Source organism: Mirounga angustirostris, unplaced genomic scaffold, assembly GCF_029215605.1.
Source record: "Mirounga angustirostris isolate CCGP_5_RB_7025 unplaced genomic scaffold, mMirAng1.0.hap1 SCAF_3, whole genome shotgun sequence".
Taxonomy (NCBI): Eukaryota; Metazoa; Chordata; class Mammalia; order Carnivora; family Phocidae; genus Mirounga; species Mirounga angustirostris.
This window is the reverse complement of record NW_026991711.1, coordinates 173,458,042-173,480,680: the sequence shown is the minus strand read 5'-3', so window position 1 is coordinate 173,480,680 and position 22,639 is coordinate 173,458,042. Positions and strand designations below refer to the sequence as shown.

The following is a 22,639-nucleotide window of genomic DNA, read 5'->3' as shown; positions in this document are numbered from 1 at the left end:
GTAATCTTGTTAGCCTTAATTTTGCTTTAAACAGTACTTGGAAATCATTTTAATGCATCCTCAAAAAGGATGTTTTTCACAAATGAAGTGATGACTTTAAATACTTCATTATCATTAGTTGATTTTTGGCTAGTGCCCTTTATTTGGTATTTTGAAATGACTTTTGATAAGGGTTGCTAATCGCAGGGATTTTATACTTGATATTCAAGGATGGACTATATGACTTCATGACTTGATACCTCAGAACAGTTCATCCATACATTACTTCTTATTTATTATTCATGAGCAGTAGGCATTAGAGAAAAGATTTACGTTTGATTCTGTCTTTAAGAAGACAGAATCTTAAAACCAAACCCAAATCTCAGTATCTTCTTTCTTGATGATTTTAATTTCTTTTTATTTTTTCATTTGTCTACTAGGGCGATGTACCTTCTGTTGAGTACCTCTTACAAAATGGAAGCGACCCAAATGTTAAAGATCATGCTGGATGGACACCATTGGTAGTTTTCTCTTTGTTTTTTATTCTCATTTTGTTTATGTTTTATAGTTATTATACTTTATAGTTATATAGTTGTCTGTATATTACCCTCTGCAGTATTTACTCTCTTTTTAATCTGAAGAACTTGTATTTTCACCAAGTAAGGGAAAATGATGATTTTTCATCTAGCTTTTCAATTGTGACAGGCAAGAAATTGGCTACCTTTTCACCGACTACCTTTAGATTTAGGAATCTAGTTATACTGTATTGTGTTTTTTTTTTTTTTTAAGATTTTATTTATTTATTTATTTATTTGAGAGAGAGAGAGAGAGAAACAGCATGAGAGGGGAGAGGGTCAGAGGGAGAAGCAGGCTCCCCGCTGAGCAGGGACCCCCCCCCCCCCATGCGGGACTCGATCCCAGGCCTCCGGGACCATGACCTGAGCCGAAGGCAGTCGCTTAACCAACTGAGCCACCCAGGTGCCCTACGCTGTCTTGTTGAATGTAGCTGACATGGAGGTAGCTACTGCAACCGACATCAGGCTCCCTTTGGCCACATTGCATGTCATTAGAACCAGATTTCTTGGAACAGAGAGAGGTCAGAGGAACAGGGTATAGGATTGTATCACAAGGCAGTGATTCTTACTGAGGATCTGTTGTAGCCTCGTTTATACCCTACCTAGTTGCAAATATATAGAGGCAGTAGAAAATCTTGGCTTACATTAAACATTTTTAAAAAACCCTTGTTATTACTAAAAATGCAATGTGAAGTATAGTCTGGAAAAGGAATGGCACAAATTCATGGGAACAATGCGACCTGGGCTCATTGTGGGCGATTTGAAGGCAGCCGTAGAGCTGTCAACAGAGGAGGTGGAAGCCCTTACCTGTGAGCTGGAAATCGGGAGATTTTCATTAGGCCAGGTATAAACAAGGTTTAAAGTTGTGAATAATAACTTCTCACCAAATTCCTTTTTTTTTTTTTTTTTTTAAAGATTTTATTTATTTGACAGAGCACAAGCAGAGGGAGAGAGAGGGAGAAGCAGGCTCCCCGCCAAGCTGGGAGCCCGATGTGGGACTCTATCCCAGGACCCTGGGATCATGACCTGGGCCGAAGGCAGCCGCTTAACCGACTGAGCCACCCAGGCGTCCCTCACCAAATTTCTAAGCTAGGAGGGTTTAGTGTCTGTTGGAGTCACTTGTTGTTTTGACTCCACGGGCTAGCTAACCTTTTCAAAGAAAGGTCAGGTTTTTTGTTTTTGTTTTTTGTTTTTGTATTTTTCAGCCAGTAAGGCAAATTGTAGTAAAGTTTGGTGAGTGATTTATTAGAGGAGCTGATGTCTAATTTGGCTTCTTTCCTCCTAGAAATAGCCCTACAGACATTTTGTGTGGTATTGCTTATTATGAATGAAACAGATGTACTTAAAAAGCACAGTATGCCCAAGATTTATTGGAGGACAATATAGTGGCCTCATTAACAGTTCATTAGACATAAGGAAAGATTTGCACGTGAAGCATCTTTGCACATCACATTGTTACCCGTTACATCATTCATTCTTTTTGAGCGCTTACTCTGTGTTATTTGTGTTACCATCAATACCAGCCATATAGTAATCTGTAGCTTCAGCAAATAGAGAGGATTGTCTTGTAAATACTCTCTCCAGGATATTCACTTGGTGGGGTGATGATGCATATGTGTGGGTGCACCACTTAGCACATGGCTAAGTACCTGATTGATTGAATCCTATTCAGCCATGGAGAATTTCACTTTTTATGCATGATCTAATTGTTAAATACTTTATTTTTTTTTAAATTTTTTTTAAAGATTTTATTTATTTATTTGAGACAGAGAGAATGAGATACAGAGAGCATGAGAGGGAGGAGGGTCAGAGGGAGAAGCAGACTCCCTGCCGAGCAGGGAACCCGATGCGGGACTCGATCCCGGGACTCCAGGATCATGACCTGAGCCGAAGGCAGTCGCTTAACCAACTGAGCCACCCAGGCGCCCCTGTTAAATACTTTCTAAGTCTTTTGTTGTTTGTAATTTTTTACTATGGATCAGTTTAGGAACTAGACTTGGTTTATACACGTACAGAGTTGGTCAGCTACATTTTCTTCTTAAAAAAAGAGTAGTTGACCAAAGGCTCAGATAAGTAACACCATTTTCCATGAATTGCGGAGATCTTGATCATCATGTATCTAACTAAGATTATGAATGGGGCTTTACTCTGAGTCAACACTTACAGTCTGTATGAATACTTAGATAAGAACCAATTTACTGACAAGTTCACATTTATTTTTCTCAAGTGCAATTTTATTGATATTATGCATTGTTCTTCCTCATCGCTTTTCTCCCTTCCTTTCTTCCTTACTTAGCATGAAGCCTGCAATCATGGGCACCTGAAGGTAGTGGAGTTGTTGCTACAGCACAAGGCATTGGTGAACACCACTGGCTATCAGAACGACTCACCGCTTCATGATGCCGCCAAGAACGGGCACCTGGATATAGTCAAGCTCTTAATTTCCTACGGAGCCTCCAGGAACGCCGTGTAAGTCATTAAACAGTGTTGTTTAGTTGCCTTGTATTCCTGAGTCAAGACTGTGACGGAACACACCCTGTAAGACCCAGGTAGATGGCTCCCTTTCTTGTCTTTCACAGCTGAGGTTAGACGTGACCATTATATTCTATATTTAAAATCAGCATTCGTGCCCTTTTTCTTTGGGATACTTACATTTTGAGGGCGTTTTGCTCCTTTACTTTAGAAACAATTGCCAAATTAATTTCGGAAGCTTTGATTTTTCTGCATAAATTCACTTAATTATATTCTGTAGATTGAGTCATACTTATTAATAAGAAAAGGAGTGTAGAAATAACTATTTTGTATGCTTTCCAGTACTTCAGAATTTGTATTAAAAATTATATTTTTTGTGCTTTTTCTGCATATTTAGTTAAAATATGTAAGAATTCAGATGTTGGGCAAGTGCTATCGAGTTATTTCTTAGACTTTTCACATCATTCAAATGAAGCTCTGGGTAAATTGTTTTGCGGTGTCAGGGCACAGAGATGCATTAGTGAATGCTGGCGGCTGCATTTTAAAATTGCTATTGTCAAGAGTGTCACAAGCAATTGCCGTATGTGAATTTTATATCTTTAATCTTTAATCTATAGCTTGGATCATGTCTCCCTATATATTATTTTACTCTTTTCAGTTAATGAGGGAGTTGAAATGGAAATAGAAGAACTGCCTCTTCATGTCCCCGTTGCTTATACAGGTTTGGAAAGTGCACATGAAAGTCACGCTTACTTTGACTACAGAGGCAAATAAGAATTACAAAATGCAGAGCTTCTAGGTTGTCATTTTTTTATAGCATAATTGAAAAACCAATAATGCAGGAGTGTACCATACCTTGGTGCTGTTTGTTTCAGTAAGTGTGTCTGATATCTTTTATTTTCTATCACATGTGATGAGATAGTTGGGGCAAACTCAAGGGGTACCTGTTTTTCTGTATTTTTATTTTTCTTGCTTGCACGTGCATGTATGCGTGTGTACACACACATTATATATACACACACACACACACACGTGGACCAACAGATATGACCCTCCTGTGGGTATAGCCAGCCATTTGTTAAAGCAAATGGTTGCTTGGGTCAGGTGAAACTGAATAGTTTCCATCCTTGGGTTCTTAAATCAGCCATGACTACTTTAATGAATGGAGCACTGGTCAAGGCGTTAGGGAATTCAGCTTTTATTTGTGACTCCATTATTGACTTTATAGCCTCAGGCAGGTTAATTTCTGTGCCTTGGTGTCCTCACCTATAAAACATGGGTGATGCCTGCTGCTTTTCTCTTTCTTCAGAGCACAGTGAGGATTAATGAGCCAAAACACAGGGCCTGTCTGGTGGTTTGTACACCATGATTCTTCACTGCACTGTGAAGCTTATTAATATGCAAGGTGTAGGCATGAGACAGTGAGCCGACTCCGCCTTCACAGGCGCCTCTCAGATAAATGTGTTGTTTGTAAATAGGCTTACCGGGTGAAGTGGCAGATGTAGGTATCGCTGTAGCCCAGCAGCATCCAGGAGACCTTTCTGCGGTGATGGGAGTGCTCTCTATCTGTGCTGGGCCCTCGCTGCTGTTGAAATGTGCCTGTGCCTACTGAGGACCTAGATTTGAAAATGTATTTTAATCAATATAAATGGCCACATGGGCCAAGTGGCTACTGAATTGGACAGCTGCTTGATATAGTGAGGATAGTGGGGAGAGAGGATTTATTTGGTGAGAGGTTGGGGAAAACACTGGGCAGAGGTTGGTCGGGCGGCTTGGTGCCAGGACAGTGGAGATTGAATCGGGGGTGGGCGCGTGTGTGGTAGCTGTTTCTAAACGTTATTCCTTCCTTTCCAGACTGGTGGTCATCATACTCTGGTATTTGCTCTGTTTTTCGCTTTCTGTTTTATTTCCTAGTAGTTGTTGGTTCACCTGACTGGCTTCACCAGTTTTCTAACTGGTTTCCTCCTTTTCCGATTATTTTTCTTTGTTCATTCCCCACACTGCAGCGTGGTTCCTAAGGCCCTGGATGGTGTGGCACCACTAAGTTCTCCAGCCTCATCTTGCTACTCTTCCTCCCATCCCCCTTTCCCTTCAGCCTTTTTTATACCAGCCTTTCTAAATCACTCCTGCTCTCCTGGTCCTGCCAGGTGCCTAACATAGTCTGTACCCACATTCATTCGTAGTGGAAGCGAGTAAGTATTTGAATGCATGAAAAGATGGTATATTTTTTCCTCTCTTTTGAAAAAGGGTCAGATCTGACGACAATAGGAATAACCTCCCTCTGCTCCCCGATTCACTGTAAGTGTGGAGTGAAAGTCTAAAACCAAGTTTCCATAAGCTGCATCTTTTCTAGGGTGGTAGCACTGGTTCCTGGTAGATGTTAGGGTAAATGATGTGTGCTCCCTGGGCAGAATCCTTAGTCTCTTGTCCATTGGGCATCCATAGTATGTTACCTTTTGTGGGGTCATGGCTTCCCATTCCTACAGCCTTGACATTTTTAAGATCTGTTTTTCTTTCTGCCAGTGTTGTGTATTTTTAAGTACTGACAAGTGACAATAGATGGAATTCATTGTTTGACTTTCTCTGTTTAAGCATAGAGCATGGGGAGGGGAGCCTGGGGGGCTGTATGGACTTCTTACTACTCTTTTTTTTTTTTTTTTTGCCTGATGCTCTTGTTCGTTTTAAGCCATTAATATCTCTGACTCTAGAGTCTGAGTTGGCAAGCATATTATTTTTATTTTCTCTGCTTATATTTTTATTTCTCTTACATTTTTATTTCTGTTTATGTCTCTTTTACCCTTAATGGAACTCTTCTCTCAATCACCAGGACTAGACTCTTTCTATCCCTGGAAGAAGAAGGGTTGGAACCGGAAAGGGTGAAGGCTGTTCTTCTGTCCTTGCCTCTTGATGGCTTGGTACTTGGACTAATTGAAGTTGTACGTGGGTAGGGTCTATCTACTTTTTCTGAGTTTCCAAAGGGCAGTCTTCAGCTCTATAACAGACATTTTGTTAGTTGTCTTCATTCTTTCGAGGTTGAGGTAGTTTTCTTACTCGGATGCCTTCATTTTCTGGGTCTCCAGTGACATCCTGTTAGGTCCTCTCAGACTCTCGCCACTGCTCCTTTACTTCCTCATCCCTCATTGTTTATCTGCTCCTGGTGTTCTAGTGGAGTGAACAGACAGATCAGTGCCTTCATAGGTCAGTGCACAAGATTCTGTGGAAATCTAGATTGGGGGCTCTAAGTGTGACTAGAGGAAGTCATAAAAGGCTTTCTAGTGGAAGGAGCACTTCCACAGAATTGTGAAGAAGAGGAATAGGAGGATGGGCTTTCCAGAAGGAGTTGGTGGGTATTAAGATACACTGTAGCCAAGGCCGTTGTCCTTTCAGCTCTAGAAGCTTTGGTGATGGTAAGACTGGTATGAATGGGAGGACGATGGCCACTGAAGAGGCTGGGGAAGGTGGCCTTGTGTGCCAGAGGGGTCAAGTTTTACACCGAAACCTTCCCCCCAGCACAGGGGCTGGGAGCTCAGTGGAGAGGTGTGTCCAGTAACCCAGGGAGGTGAGTCTGAGCTAAAGTAGTGGTGGTGCATAAAAACTTGATTCTAATTTCAAATTTCAGTGGTCCACAAAAAAGCAGAAACATGACAGGATTTAATAGGCTCCATCTCCTGTGATGCAGGACTGAGGTTTCACCGATTATCTTTCAATGTTTAACATTTGTATGTGCCATTCTCCAGTTCATTAGCAATACTGGAGGGCTAAGGGTTTAGTGGGCTGTGTAGAAGCAGAAGCGTCCCTAATCCAAGCTCATGTTTAAAGACCATATGAGAAAGTGAGCTTTGTGTAGTTAAGACTTGAAATATAAATTAGAAGCCTGCCAGTTATTTTATGAAGGAAAACGTTATATAGACAGTACAAGTATCTCACTTGTTCAGACAATTGTTTTACTGGTTACTAGTTGCTGATGGTACTTTTGGGAAATACTTTCATTAACATTGTTTTATGTTGTCATAATGGTTATTCATATCTGTGTAAAACAAGTATACTATAGTTACTGTTTATTAAAATACACTTGCCTAGGCTTTTACATATTATTTCTTTGAAGTGTGAAATTTACAGTTGTCTTTCTTAAGAAGTCCTTTGGTGTACAGTGATTTTTTTGACGGCATATAATGTGACATCTTTTTTTGCTGTTGATTATTCATTTTTGTACTTGGTGGTTTAAGACCTAGAATATTGATTCATTATCTCAGATTTCTATTTTGATTGTCATACAGAATATATGTGTGAGGGGATTATTTATTTGGCATGTGAGCACAGTAATTTAAGAGAATGAAATTAAGAAGTATCAAGTATAGTGGATGAAATCAAGTACCTTTTGAAATGAACTGAGATTGCTCTAAATGTATGGGAATTTGGAATGACCCCAAATCCAGCACAATGGCTTATCACTTTGTTGTAAACCAGAAGGCAGAAACACAATACAACTCTTGGCTGGAGAAGGACTGTTGCCAGAGAAGGGTTGCAAATTATTGAACCTAGGCCTAAAGGGAAATCTGAGAGTACTAATTTGTCGATGTTTATGGGCATATCCCAAGAAGGGTGAGTGAACGGATAGTCATGAGTAGCAGTCATTAGAGAAATGGTTACTGTGGTTTATTTCTTCAGGCACTAGCTATCTCTTCCTGCTATGCCATCAAAACCGCTTTCTCCAAGGTCACTAATGACCTTGTCTCCAAACCAAATTGGTGCTTCTGTCCCTCGTTTATATGCCCTTCACACAGCATCAGAGTTGACTCCTTCCTCCTTCCTCTTCCTTCTACTGTTTCCTTCCAGATCTCTCTCTGTACATTCAGTACAATTTTAAAAACTGGTATTGTACCATGTTTATCGTTTTATGTCCTCTTGAACACATTGCATGTTCATATGCACGCACGTTAATGGCCATTACATGGATATACCATAATCTGAAAAACCATAAAAGCTTATAAAAGAAATGGTCATTTTAGGAAACTTTTTTGTCATAATAAAATATATTGAAATTATTCTGAAACCATATGTAAGGAAGTGGAAGAGTAGACAAAAGTTGTATATTTTTAATAATTATAATTTTTATAATTTTATAACAAAAATTATAATTATATAATAAAATAATTATAATTTAAAAACTAATGATGGGCAATATTGACTATTGGAATAAACAAGAAAAACACAACCTTAGTCAAGTCATTAGAACCTTGTTCTTTCTGTTTTCTTATCTATGAAATGGCAGATTTCTACTATTTCTTAATTATCTTCCAGTGTAACATATTCTATGACTTGTGAATTAGTACACGCTGAGATGTCTGCATCAGTGTCAGCTTGTTCCCTAAACCACCAGTTGATTCTCTTGATGGCTGTGATTACTACACAATGTACATCCATATTAAAGTTAATTTTCAAAGTGCCCTGCTTACTGCTTTATTCATTTGTTTGTCATGTGGCATGGTTTTCTTTCTGCAGATACGAATTCCTGTCCTGTGCATTTATCTAATTTCTGTATTTGTTTATGTAGAATATAGAGCTTATCATAGCTATGGGAAATTATTTTTATTTGCATTTGAAAGCCTCTTGCCCTTGGTGATTAATGTTTATGAAGCTATATTAGAAATATGAGTATGAATACAGAAGAATACAGAGTTGTGAAAACATTCATCTGTAAGTAACAACATATTCAATTAAAAATACTCCCTAGAATGGTCTGATGTCAAATTGAAATTTCACATCTTTTTTCCATTGACTTCAGCAGCTTGTGATACTCGATCCTTACAGCTTTGTGTGAATTCTGAGTCATTCATTTTAGTAAAAGTTGTATATTATTAAGGAAGTTGAAAAAATTCTTCCCCTGGCGCATGCATTTAGTTAAAAATCAAGTCACACATTCTATTTATTTACTTAAACCCATCTGCACTTATTTTACCAGTAACATATTTGGTTTGCGGCCTGTGGATTATGCAGACGGTGAAAATATGAAATCACTATTGCTGCTGCCAGAGAAGAATGAATCATCATCAACTCGCCATTACTCAGTAGTAAGTATGGATTAGGCCTTGGGAAATTTATGTCTTTTATTGAAATTGGTTGTGAAAGGAACATAATAGGAAAATTTCTACTTAGCAAATTGCTTTCAATCACCAAACAATTATTGAACACTTCCTTTGTATTAGGAATTGTGAGTTCAGAGACTGTTATCATCAGAATAAGTCTAACAACAAGTATTTTTTTGAGCCCCCCTCTATATTTTAGGGAGCATTCATACTGCAACCAATGTGACAGATGGGGCTCTTGTTCTCAAGGAGCTAACACTAATGAGAGATAGGAAAGAGAGAGACTGTAAATATGTAAGCTAATATAAATGAAATAGTTTGAGGAACTTACAAATGTGTGGTTTGAAGATTTTGTAGAGTGTAATTGAGTGGAGGTGGAGGGCTCCAGTTTAAAAGGTACTGCTTTAGCTGGGGTCATTGAGGAGGGCCTCCAGAGAGCTGATGTTTGATGTAAAACTTGAATGAGGAGGAGGACGAGGCATCTGGGTGAACATCTGTCTGGACGACAAGTGTTCCCTATAGTAAATATTGTATAGGGTCCCTCAGTGGATGAGCTTGGTGTGTTTGAAGGTTAGAGAGGAGGTTGTACTTGCTGGCGACTAGTCAGTGTCTAAGAGTAATGGAAACCACTGAAAGGATTTAAAGCAAGGGAATGACATGATTCGATTTATGTTTTAGAAAGTTCACTCTGGCTGATTTGTAGTAAAGAGACAGGGGTGGGGCAAGAGCAGAAGCAGGGCGGTTACTGAGGACTGTTTCACTGTGACGAGAAGAGATAGCACCCAGATTAAGATAATGGCCGTGGAGATTGTGAGAAGTAATGAGGTTTAGTGTATATTTTTGAGTTAATGGCAACAAACTTTCTGATGGATTATATATGAAGTGTGGATAAATAGAACTAGTGTGACTTTAGCGGTGGGGTGGTAGATGGTGGTGCCATTTCCTGCTGTGGGGAAGGAAATCAGTAATTCCCTGCCAATTTTATGTCTGTAAGGCAGCAAACATGTTGAATGGTCAGGTGAGTCTGTAGCTTAGGAAAGAGTGGTAAGTTAGAGAAAGTGGAAGGAATGCTTATTCCTTAGGAACTTATGGTTTAGTGGGGAATATAGATGTTAAAAAAGTTCATTACATACTGTAATAAATTTATAATAGAAGCCATAAAAATGTACAGTAGATTCATAGAGAAGGAAGAAGCTGACTTCAGGAGGGATCAGAAGAGTTTCACAGAGAAGGTGACAAAGAAGGCATGTAAACTTGTAAAGGTAAAAGTTTTAGCAAGGCGTCTAATAGAATGTTGGCTGCAGATAACAAAACAGTTACTTAAATGCCTAAAGGCAGTGTTTTATTTTATCTAAAGATAATCTCAGTATAGGAGAGCTTTCCTTGGTGAGTTCAGCAATTAAATGGCTGCCCCAGAGACCCAAATTCTGTCTGTCTGTGTTGCCATCCTCAGCTTGATGGCTTTGTCCTCACTTGACTAATCTCCCCTCAGTGATGATAGGACGATTGCCACAATTGTAGATGGGACAGTGTCCAGTGTTAAAAGAGGGACTAAAACCTTCCCCAGAAGCCTTCCACTGGACTTCCCCTTATGTCAGAACTGGTCACACAATTGGTGCTGACATACATTGTGGTTGAAGACAGGGTCAGCCCTTGAAGAGTGGGTATCTGTAAAAATCGGGATTCTGTTAGTGTGGAGAAAGTGAGGCATGGGTCCAGTGAGCATTGCCCCATTGTGAATCAGGTATACAAAGTGGGGATGGCAGTCCAAATCTAAGGAACAACAGCTTGAAGACAAGGAAGCGTAAAGGACCTTCAAAATCTGAGAAACTAGATATAGTGTGAGAAGAGCACAAGGTGTATTATTAGAGAGGAGCTGGAGCGAGGTTGGGATCAGATTTTAAAAGGCTTTGGATCCCCTGAGGAGGAGTTAGGCGTTACTGGTCCACTCAGTGGGGTACTCGCAGTGCGTGTTAGCGCAGAGGACAGCTCGGAGTGGGCCGAGACTGAAGACTGGTCTGGAGGCTGTGAGGTAGACAGAGCTCTGATGTGAAAGGATGGTGTGATGTGGGTAGGGAGAGAAGAGGGGTTTTCAAGAGAGGGTTGTGGGAGGCACATCACAACTGCCCAGATAGGGGAAGATGAGGGAAAGGGATGACTTGAGGTCTATGACCAGAGGTCCTGCGCTTCTTGTCTAGTGAGGACAGTGGTGCAGTGATTGATGCCATTGTTGAAGACGAGGAGGTGACCTAAGGTACTTGAGGGGATCATAGGTGCTGTCGCAGGCTAGTTCCTTTGTACTCGGAGAACTCTCTTATCTCCCGCCTTCTCCTGGACGTCAGCTCTGCAAATGGGCACCAAGCTGGAATTTTGATAATGAACGGAAAGAGAAAGTAGAAATCAGCAGTTTAATTTTCTTAGTTTATAAATGAGAAAGCTGAAACCTAGTTTGATTTGCTCATGGTTAAGGAGCCATTATAAAAAAAAGAAAACAAAAAGTAAGGTTTTTTTTTTTTTTTTTTAAAGATTTTATTTATTTATTTGACAGAGAGAGATAACGAGAGCAGGAACACAAGCAGGGGGAGTGGGAGAGGGAGAAGCAGGCTTCCTGCCGAGCAGGGAGCCCGATGTGGGGCTCGATCCCAGGACTCTGGGATCATGACCTGAGCCGAAGGCAGACGCTTAACGACTGAGCCACCCAGGCGCCCCAAGTTTTTTTTTTTTTTAATGGATCAGTTAGAACTTGAATTTCTTACATCTTAGGTAAGTACTCATTCAGTCCCACCATACTTAATATGGTAAAATAAATTGGCATTTATTTTATTCATTAGGACTTGGACTCTCCTGGCAGAACATAGAACTAAGAACTAAGTTGTCATTTGCCAATGTTGCTTTTATGAAAAGCTGGAGAAGGATTGTTTTAAATGTGTCAAAAATAAAGATGTCACTATGGTATTCTTGGAGTGTGAAAATGGGAAATTGGTTATCGTCCTCTCAATTCTACTATCCATTTACTGTTTTTATTAAATGTAAGAAACCTATGCTTTCCTACATGGACATGGCCTGAGAATATCATTGTTTACTACCTTAGTGGTAGATTTTTGGCTAAGGAAAAGCTAATGGACAGAAGTCCTAAGTTGCAAGGGTTGTGTCTTTCTGGAGTCTGTCTTCGCTCAGCTGCTGCCAGACTCCCTTTCACTCACTCTTTTTCAGCCACGTTGGGCTGCCTCACTGTTTCTTAAATCCACCAACCACACTCCGATTTCAGGTCCTCCGCACTAGCTGTTTTCTCTGCCAGGAACAGTTGTAGGGAGCTGGGTGTATGCATGGCATCCGACTCTGGTGGAGTCCTATCAGGGAGGGCTCTGTACTGCCGTATCTGACATAGCAGAGTGCTTCCTATCCTCCCAGCCCGGCTTTATTTTCCCGTATCACTAATAATTTTTATTGGATTCTTTCCCCCATTGTTTTTACGCCCACAGCCAAGTGCCCAGATACCAACAGACCCAAGACTTTGTTTGAATTTTTAGTTCTTAGAATTTAGCTCAGGGCCTTAAGATAATGGCATGGGTATTGAGAAATACATATCTGCTCTATGCGAAACAGCAATGCAGGCGTGATGATAAATGTGTTCACGTATCTGACAAATATTTATTGGGTGTCTGCAATATATCAGTCAGTGTTCCAGGCACTTGGGGATACCGTGATCTCTGCTAGGTTGGAACTTCAATTTGAGAGTGAAGATGGAGACACACAGGGTGCCTGGCTGGCTCAGTCGGTTAAGCGTGGCGTCTGCCTTCGGCTCAGGTCATGATCCCAGGGTCCTGGGATCGAGCTCCCTTGGAGGGCTCCTTGTTCAGCAGGCAGTCTGCTTCTCCCTCTCCCTCTGCCCTCCCCCCTACTGTGCTCTCTCACTCTCTTGCTCTCTCTCAAATAAATAAAATCTTTAAAAAAAAAAAAGAGTTTGTTTAATGTCATTGTACATAGTAACTAATATCTATAGAATCAGGGTACTGAACCCTTGGGATGTTTTCTGAACATCTTTTGAACCTCATGGTTCTAAGATCTCTGTTTATTCAAGCTAAATTCCTCGCCCACCCCTCACCTCCTGTTCCAAATCAAATGTGTGGCGTTGGTGGCCGTTTGCTTTATTATGATTACTTTTTTTAATAGTATTTCTTAACTATGAGAAATTAGTGCCAGTTTCTATTTTTTATTCAAATGTAGAAACTGATAGGAAAATGCTTGACCCACTTTGGTGCTTTTCTGGGGTTGATGGAAATAGTATCATATGCTGTATTTAGAATTGATATCTTTTCACTCTTGGTATTTTGTGTAGAGAACTCATTTAGCTGAAGTGGAGTTATATAAATTGGAAAATAATGTGTTGCATTTAAAGCTATTTTTGTGGCACTTATTTGTATAACTGACAATTTTTGAATTACTATTTTTATTATTATTATCATTTTTTAAAGATGTTATTTATTTATTTGACACAGAGAGAGAGAGACAGCAAGAGAGTGAACACAAGCAGGGGGAGTGGGAGAGGGAGAAGCAGGCTCCCTGCTGAGCCAGGGAGCCAGATGAGGGGCTCGATCCCAGGACCCTGGGATCATGACCTGAGCCGAAGGCAGACGCTTAACGACTGAGCCACCCAGGCACCCCCCCCTTTTTTTTTTAACTAGTATTTAGTAATTGAATGATCCATGAAGTGTACTGCACTATTTTCATCTTAAGGAATATTTGCAGTGTTTAGATTAGACATGGTTATATCACCTTATAACTTAATGAATAGGGAAGATACATATACAGAAATGTGATGTCAGTATGTGTAAACTTTTCCAGTAAAACGTTTGCGCCTTGAACCCTAGATGAATAAGTAATTCAGGAAACTTAACTTCTAAGTGCTGAATATTGTCATCATAAAAACCTTTTATAGAAATCCATAGATCCATTCAATAGATTTGAATGAATGAGGTCGATCTGTTTATGGATATAGCTAAACAACTTAGATGTTACATTGTAGCGCGTCAGACTGAATTATCACTACTCTGATATGTGAAGTGAATATTTAAATACTAACTGTCTCAAATCTAGTTGCTGAACTGTACTAGTGATCATACCTTCAGTGTTTCACTCATGTTCTTCGGAGCTTTTGAGAACCCAGAAAAATCCTCTGCATATAAAGTCACACACGTCAGAGGACCCTGTGTCTAGTATTTGAAAATTTCAGTACTGTATTTGGCTTTTTGTCCTCTAATTTTCTTCTTTGCTGGGTCGTTGCTCGTCTCTTACCGGATGGCTTGTGGCCAGCCCTCACTCCAGTTCTGTTCGTTAAGTTCTTTTGGCTGCTGTTGGGCACACATCTCCTTGTTTCTTTGAATCTTTCGCTTCTGATCTCAAATGCTGTCCACTGGTGTCTTTGTTTTTGTTTCGTGTAAGCTCTATGTCTCTCTCTTCAAGTGAAAATATTGGTTGTTGTTAGAGCAGTTCTTTCCTTTTCATGAGCTGCGTTGAGTTATTACTGTTGGTGGATCTGATCTAACTTTTGTGTTCTCTTGTCTGTTTTAATTTTCTTGGTTTTGATAGGTAGCTGTTTTGATGTTAAGAGTTTGTTCTATTTTTGAGCTCCGTGCTATTAGAAGCTTTAGTATTCTTTGATTTTTCACATAATCTCAGTTTAAAATAGAAAGACCAAACTGAGTTTTAACTTTAGTGGAGTAAGTTAGTGGAGGGGAGATAAGGAATTGATCATTTTTTAAGGGGGTGTTTTGGGTTACTTAAGAAAAAAAAAAAGGCTTCCTGGTGACAGAATGAAGTCGTAAAATCCTACAGAGATCCAATTTAGAATCAAGGAGACAAGATGCCCTGGGTTTAGATTGCTACCCCAAATAACATTTTATTGGGGGAAAAAATAAGGGACTAATAAAATGCATTGAGCATTAAGGCTCTTGAGTGACGATTCGATGGACATTGTGGGGAATTACTAGATAGAGGAAGATAAGTACAGAGACTCAAGCTTCTATCAAGTGCAAGTCAGTTAATATCTTTCTCTAGTCTAAATGATTTTAACACTGTGGTATCTCCCCTTTCTTAACAGATGAACACTGGTCAGCATAGGGATGGACCTCTTGTGCTTATAGGCAGTGGGCTTTCTTCAGAACAACAAAAAATGCTCAGTGAGCTTGCAGCAATTCTTAAGGCTAAAAAATGTGCTGAATTTGACAATACAGGTGAGGAGTTTTATATATTTTTGGTTCAAAAAATTTTTAAATAAGTAATCCCTTTGTAGACCTCCCTTGATAATTTGTATGTTTTAACTATTGGAGATTGGCAGTATACTTTGAATCTTGTAATACATCGAAAATGTGTTTATAGTTATAAACTACTTACAGGCCTAATTTAGTTAGGAAACATGAAGTTTAAAGCTTTGCACATACTTTAAGACAGAACAAGTGTCAGAAGGGCAAACTTATGGGTTCACTAATGACAGATAAATTGTGTGCAATGTAATGCTTTAATTCTTTAGTTATAATTTGAAAATAAAAGAAAAATATATGTTTGCTAACGTGGCTTTAAGGTACATGGTTTATGATCTGATATTTCATGTTGTTGGCCAGGATGGAGAATGATACCAAACTTAAAAAGTCTTATGTCTAAGTATAAAGATTGTTGCTTTTGAAGAAAATTCAGATTCTGAAGTGCAGACTAACTGGTTATAATAGTTAAAGAATTATTTTGGTTTATATCTCTGTTTCTCTTCTTTTTTTTTTGTTCTAGTAACTCATGTCATTGTTCCTGGGGATACAGTTCAAAGTACCCTAAAATGTATGCTTGGGATTCTCAATGGATGTTGGATCTTAAAATTTGAATGTAAGTACTGGACTTGGGAGAACTACAAAATGAATTAAGTTAACTAATTTCATTTTTTATGGTGTTCTACTGCCAATAATTATTTAAGGAACTTAATGCTTTTTTTTTTACCCCCTGGTTAGTCACTGCATTTTGAAAAAGCTTCTTATATTAGTGGTATCATTTAGATGTTCTTGATGTGTCCACAGAAGTGCTTTTTAGTCTTTTTTAAAGTCTTTTTTTCTCTACTATGAACTATTTTAATAAAGAGTAAATGGATTACATAGTAGACTTTTAAGCTTAAACAATCCATATCACTGTTGAGATACATTTAACTTAATAAACACATGTTTTAAATACACTACCATGATGTGAAATAGTTTATGGCTTTTGTTTTATGACTTTTTTTTAGGTGTGGGGAAGGAATAGAGGGCGAGGGAGAGAGAATCTTAAGCAGGTTCCACACCCATGGCGGAGCCCGACCCGGGGTTCGATCTCACCCCTCTGAGATCATGACCTGAGCTGAAACCAAGAGTCAGACGCTTAACCAACTGAGCCTCCCAGGCACCTTGCTTTATGATTTCTGAAAACTGTGTATGCTTTCTTAGCTGATCCACTGTATTTTTGGAAACTGTTGGAAGTTTCGACTGCCTTGTACTACCTGATTTGGAGTGATTACACCAGCTGTTAATCCACACCTTTGCTAAAGATGCATCATCCTTATTTGCTTCTTCTTCTTTTTTTTTTTTTAAATATTTTATTTATTTATTTGAGAGAGACAGAGATAGTGAGAGAGAGCTTGAGCAGGAAGGAGGGGGAGAAGCAGGCTTCCCGCGGAGCAGGGAGCCTGATGCGGGGCTCGATCCCAGGACCCCGGGATCCTGACCTGAGCCGAAGGTAGAGGCTTAACCATCTGAGCCACCCAGGCGCCCCTTTATTTGCTTCTTATTGGTGCTCAAGCACCATTGCTTTGAGAACAGCCTTTCCCCTTCCCTGCTCTCACTTGTTCGCTTTTCTTACCCTTGGATTCACTTAGGACTTCAAACAACAAAAGAAAGCTCATGCAGGGTTATTTCCTATTCTTCAATAACTAAAGTATCTACTTTGCATATGATGGCTAAAATAGGACGGTGGGTATACCTGTTTTGTGCACTAGTTTTTTAGAAGAGAATAATGGCTGTAAAAGGGGTACACAGGGGTCTTGTGATGATGGGGCCAAGTATCTTGATCCTAGCGGTGGTTACATTACACACATGATTAAATTGTATAGATCTGCATGCATATGCACACACACAGACCTGAGTGCATGTGTAACTGATGAAATCTGAATAAGCTCTATGGATTGTATCCGTGTCAAATTCTTGGTTTTGATATTGTGCTCTAAATGTGTGTAGGGAGTTAGATTGGACACTGGAGGAAGGGCGCATGGGACTTCCTGTACATTTCTGTGTATCATCCTATGAATCTATAATTATTTCAGATTAAAAAGATAAAAAAGGATAGCAAGTATTTTTAATGAAACCTTGTTTTTAAGAAGCAAAAGATGGTTAGAATTAGTTTTAAAAAACTTTATGTTATGGCTTTGTGCTTTGAAGGTTTTATGGTAGAAATGCTTGATTTATCAAGATCTTAATTGTGTTATTAATTTGATCTCTAGTTTGAAATTAATTGGGTTTGTAGAATGGTTTCCCTTTAGCAATTGGTATTCGTGTCCTTCTTAAATGCAGCTACCACTGTCCTTGTGATGCCATTCTCCACTGATGGGTCAGATCCAGTGAAGGCTGTGACCATCAAGCACTGTTACTCATTTCTGCTCATCCTGTCTGTGATTAGTCTGTCCTGGTTATGACCAGTTCAAGGACTATGATAAGCAGTCGGACTGACGGATTATGTATATAGAAAAAAAAAGTTTCCCTTTCTGCCTCACTCTTATTTTTGAACTTCTTTTCCCTTTTAAATCTGTGGCAAGTCTTATTGGGCCTTAGTGTTTAACACATTTGGTTTCATGATTGTAGATGCTGTTTTACTGAACCTGCTCCAGAAGCTTTGCCAGCGGTTATAGGAAGGAACAGATTTTCGTAATAACAAGGTCTTAACAATAAAGAAGCCATGTGGAATTTTGAATGTTAAAGCATTGCCAATTTAAGTCTTGTTCTTGTGAATATGCCCAACTTGCATCTGGTTAAATGTACACGCTACATGATTCATTTCCATAAAATCTGCCTTCTTTAAGAAATGGAAGTTTTATCATTTTAATGGCTTGGCCATGTCATTTTTATAGAATCACAATGGACTCAAGCTGACTCAGTAGTGTGTTGTTTGGTGATTCGCACAGTGGGGAATAACACACTCCAGTGTCAGTAGTTCTGTAGGATAAAGGATGCGTGGAATCTTTTTTTTTCATTGTTTTAATTTTTTTAGATTTATTTATTTATTTATTTATTAGAGAGAGAGAGAGAGAGAGAGAGCACAAGCAGGGGGAGTAGCAGGCAGAGGGAGAGGGAGAAGCAGGCTCCCCGAAGAGCAGGGAACCCGATGTGGGACTCAATCCCAGGGCCCTGGGATCATGACCTGAGCTGAAGGCAGACACTTAACCGACTGAGCCACCCAGGTACCCTCATTGCATGGAATCTCTTACTAAAGTTCATATCCTGGTACTTTCTAACAAAGAGTCCAAAGAGAAATAGGGTCAGGGTTTGGGACAATTACTGTTGTAAATAGTCACTGGGTCTATCAAGAGAAGGCAAGAAACTGCGAATACCTTCTGTCCTAATATATATTTCTCACTACATTGTTTTTTGTGTCAGACCTGTCAGTTTGATTTTTTAAAATGTTCAAATCTATTCAGAACTTTCTGAAACAAACATGTATGTTGAAGAAACATGAGATGGACCAAAGCTTTCAAAATTAATTGTAAAGATTTATGACTTACTGAAAGTAGGTCTTGTGGTTGAAGATACCAATTAGCTTCCTGGTAGACAAAATCTTTACTTGTTTAACTATGTGGAAACATCAATATTCTCTTTTCATGGGATTTTTCCATAAACCAGGTAGATTCAAGAGGAAATTCTATCTAAACTTTTCTCTGTAGATAATTACCAAAATAACCTAACAAGTTAAACAAATTTAAACAAATTAACAAAAAGGAATTATAGCTATCTAAATTTACCTGTTGGAAATTTTCTGTTTTAACCATGTTTGTCTTAATTGGTTACTATCTCCTTATTTTCCCACATTATATATGTAGAGTATATTACAGTGTCACAGGTAATGGATATACCAATGGAGATTCTGAGAATAGGCTGTAGTTACACTATTGTGCCAGCCATTTGTTTCTTATTTATTTTATAGATATTTTACAGAAATGAGAGATACAGATAGGAAAATTCCTTTAAGATTAAGTTTATGGCTGAGCTCCTGCTTAAGTCCTGGTTCTGTGCTAATTCCTCACATGCAACTTAGAACCGTCATCGTACAAATTAAAGACATGACTAGAATGAAAAAATAGAAGATACACGAATAAGTGATTTTTATTCACCTTCTAGACTGTGAATACAGTGGAACTACATCCTAAAGATGTAAACTAGCCTTCAAAAAGAGGAAATGTCTTTTATTGACCTATCCTTTTAGTACAGTGCTTTCAAAATTTCCTCTAGCCTGAGCTGTTTTTTTTTTTTTTTTTTTAATTAATTCTGCCTCTTCACTTCTCATCTCAATGTGAAGAGGAGAGCAGATGGCTGTCATCTTTTCTTAATAATCTCTCCCTCTTCCCCATTCTCCTCTACGTTTCGCTGCTGGAGAAGTTTTGAAAGTCCTTAGCACCCGAGGGCATTGCCATGGGAATGTGCCAAACATTTTACACTGGCCTGGTGTCTGTGAGGTGAGGAAGCACCAAGTAGGGTGATTTTTTTGTGTCTGTTTTAGTTGAGATGGATGGAACCCAAAAGGCAATCATTATACCATCATATTATAAATAACCTCATAATCAGGTTAACAAACTTAGACTTTTCTATTAAATATGTTTGTTCAAATTTTATTCTATTCAATAAAATGAATAGAATCTATTCAGTTCTATTTAAACTTTGCTAATTTCTAAAAAAATAAATATAGCAAAGCATTTCTTTTTTTTGTTATGTTAGTCACCATACATTACATCATTAGTTTTTGATGTAGTGTTCCATGATTGTTTGCGTATAACACCCAGTGCTCCATGCAGTACGTGCCCTCTTTAATACCCATCACCAGGCTAACCCATCCCCCCACCCCCTCCCCTCTAGAACCCTCAGTTTGTTTCTCAGAGTCCATAGACTCTCATGGTTCATCTCTCCCTCCTATTTCCCACCCTTCATTTTTCCCTTCCTGCTATCTTCTTTTTTTTTTCTTCTTTTTAACATATAATGTATTATTTGTTTAAGAGGTACAGGTCTGTGATTCAACAGTCTTACACAATTCACAGCGCTCACCATAGCACATACCCTCCCCAATGTCTGTCACCCAGTCACCCCATCCCTCCTATCCCCCCACCATGCCAGCAACCCTCAGTTTGTTTCCTGAGATTAAGAATTCCTCATATCAGTGAGGTCATATGATACATGTCTTTCTGTGATTGACTTATTTCGCTCAGCATAATACCCTCCAGTTCCATCCACGTCGTTGCAAATGGCAAGATTTCATTCCTTTTGATGGCTGCATAATATTCATTGTATATATATACCACATCTTCTTTATCCATTCATCTGTCGATGGACATCTTGGCTCTTTCCATAGTTTGGCTATTGTGGACATTGCTGCTATAAACATCAGGGTGCACGTACCCCTTCGGATCCCTACATTTGTATCTCTGGGGTAAATACCCAGTAGTGCAATTCCTGGATCATATGGTAGCTCTATTTTCAACTTTTTGAGGAATCTCCATACTGTTTTCCAGAGTGGCTGCACCAGCTTGCGTTCCCACCAACAGTGTAGGAGGGCTCCCCTTTCTCCGCATCCCTGCCAACATCTGTTCTTTCCTGACTTGTTCATTTTAGCCATTCTGACTGGTGTGAGGTGGTATCTCACTGAGGTTTTGATTTGGATTTCCCTGATGACGAGTGATATTGAGCACTTTTTCATGTGTCTGTTGGCCATTTGCATGTCTTCTTTGGAAAAATGTCTGTTCATGTCTTCTGCCCATTTCTTGATTGGACCCTTTGTTCTTTGGATGTTGACTTTAGTAAGTTCTTTATAGATTTGGATACTAGCCCTTTATCTGATATGTCATTTGCAGATATCTTCTTCCATTCTGTTGGTTGTCTTTTGGTTTTGTTGACTGTTTCTTTTGCTGTGCAAAAGCTTTTTATCTCGATGAAGTCCCAATAGTTCATTTTTGCCCTTGCTTCCCTAGCCTTTGGCGATGTTTCTAGGAAGAAGTTGCTGCGGCTGAGGTCGAAGAGGTTGCTGCCTGTGTTCTCCTTTAGGATTTTGATGGACTCCTGGCTCACGTTTAGATCTTTCAACCATTTTGAGTCTATTTTTGTGTGTGGTGTAAGGAAATGGTCCAGTTTCATTCTTCTGCATGTGGCTGTCCAATTTTCCCAACATCAGTCGTTGAAGAGACTGTCTTTTTTCCATTGGACATTCTTTCCTGCTTTGTTGAAGATCAGTTGACCATAGAGTTGAGGGTCCATTTCTGGGCTCTCTAATCTGTTCCATTGATCTATGTGTCTGTTTTTGTGCCAGTACCATACTGTCTTGATGATGACAGCTTTGTAGTAGAGCTTGAAGTCCAGAATTGGGATGCCATCAGCTTTGCTTTTCTTTTTCGATATTCCTCTGGCTATTCAGGGTCTTTTCTGGCTCCATACACATTTTAGGATTATTCCATTTCTTTGAAAAAAGTGGATGGTATTTTGATAGGGATTGCATTAAATGTGTATATTACTCTAGGTAGCATCGACATCTTCACAATATTTGTTCTTCTCATCCATGAGCATGGAACGTTTTTCCATTTCTTTGTGTCTTCCTCAATTTCTTTCATGAGTATTTTATAGTTTTCTGAATACAGATTCTTTGCCTCTTGGTTAAATTTATTCCCAGGTATCTTATCGTTTTGGGTGCAATTGTAAATGGGATCAACTCCTTAATTTCTCTTTTTTCTGTCTTGTTGTTGGTGTATAGAAATGCCACTGATTTCTGTGCATTGATTTTATATCCTGCCACTTGACTGAATTCCTGTATGAGTTCTAACAGTTTTGGGGTGGAGTCTTTTGGGTTTTCCACATGAAGTATCACATCATCTGCAAAGAGTGAGAGTTTGACTTCTTTGCCGATTTGGATGCCTTTTATTTCTTTTTGTTGTCTGATTGCTCTGGCTAGGACTTCTAATGCTGTGTTGAATAGCAGTGGTGATAGTGGACATCCCTGCCGTGTTCCTGACCTTAGGGGGAAAGCTCTCAGTTTCTCCCCATTGAGAATGATATTCGCTGTGGGTTTTTCATAGATGGCTTTTATGATATTGAGGTATGTACTCTCTATCCCTATACTCTGAAGAGTTTTGATCAAGAAAGGATGCTGTACTTTGTCAAATGCTTTTTCTGCATCTATTAAGAGGATCATATAATTCTTGTTCTTTCTTTTATTAATGTATCACGTTGATTGATTTACAGTTGTTGAACCAACCGTGCAGCCCAGGGATAA

At 39.2% G+C, this 22,639-nt stretch overlaps 1 protein-coding gene across 2 annotated transcripts in view; it reads left to right on the top strand.

The window, feature by feature from the left end:
• BARD1 (BRCA1 associated RING domain 1) overlaps window positions 1-22,639 on the top strand; it is a 71,189-nt gene that overhangs the window by 34,622 nt on the left and 13,928 nt on the right. For both annotated transcript variants that reach the window (XM_064587012.1, XM_045868063.2), the window contains exons 5-9: window positions 420-500; window positions 2,851-3,023; window positions 8,989-9,097; window positions 15,213-15,345; window positions 15,893-15,985. In XM_064587012.1, coding sequence (XP_064443082.1) covers window positions 420-500; window positions 2,851-3,023; window positions 8,989-9,097; window positions 15,213-15,345; window positions 15,893-15,985 — 589 coding nt within the window. The remainder of the gene's footprint in view (window positions 1-419; window positions 501-2,850; window positions 3,024-8,988; window positions 9,098-15,212; window positions 15,346-15,892; window positions 15,986-22,639) is intronic.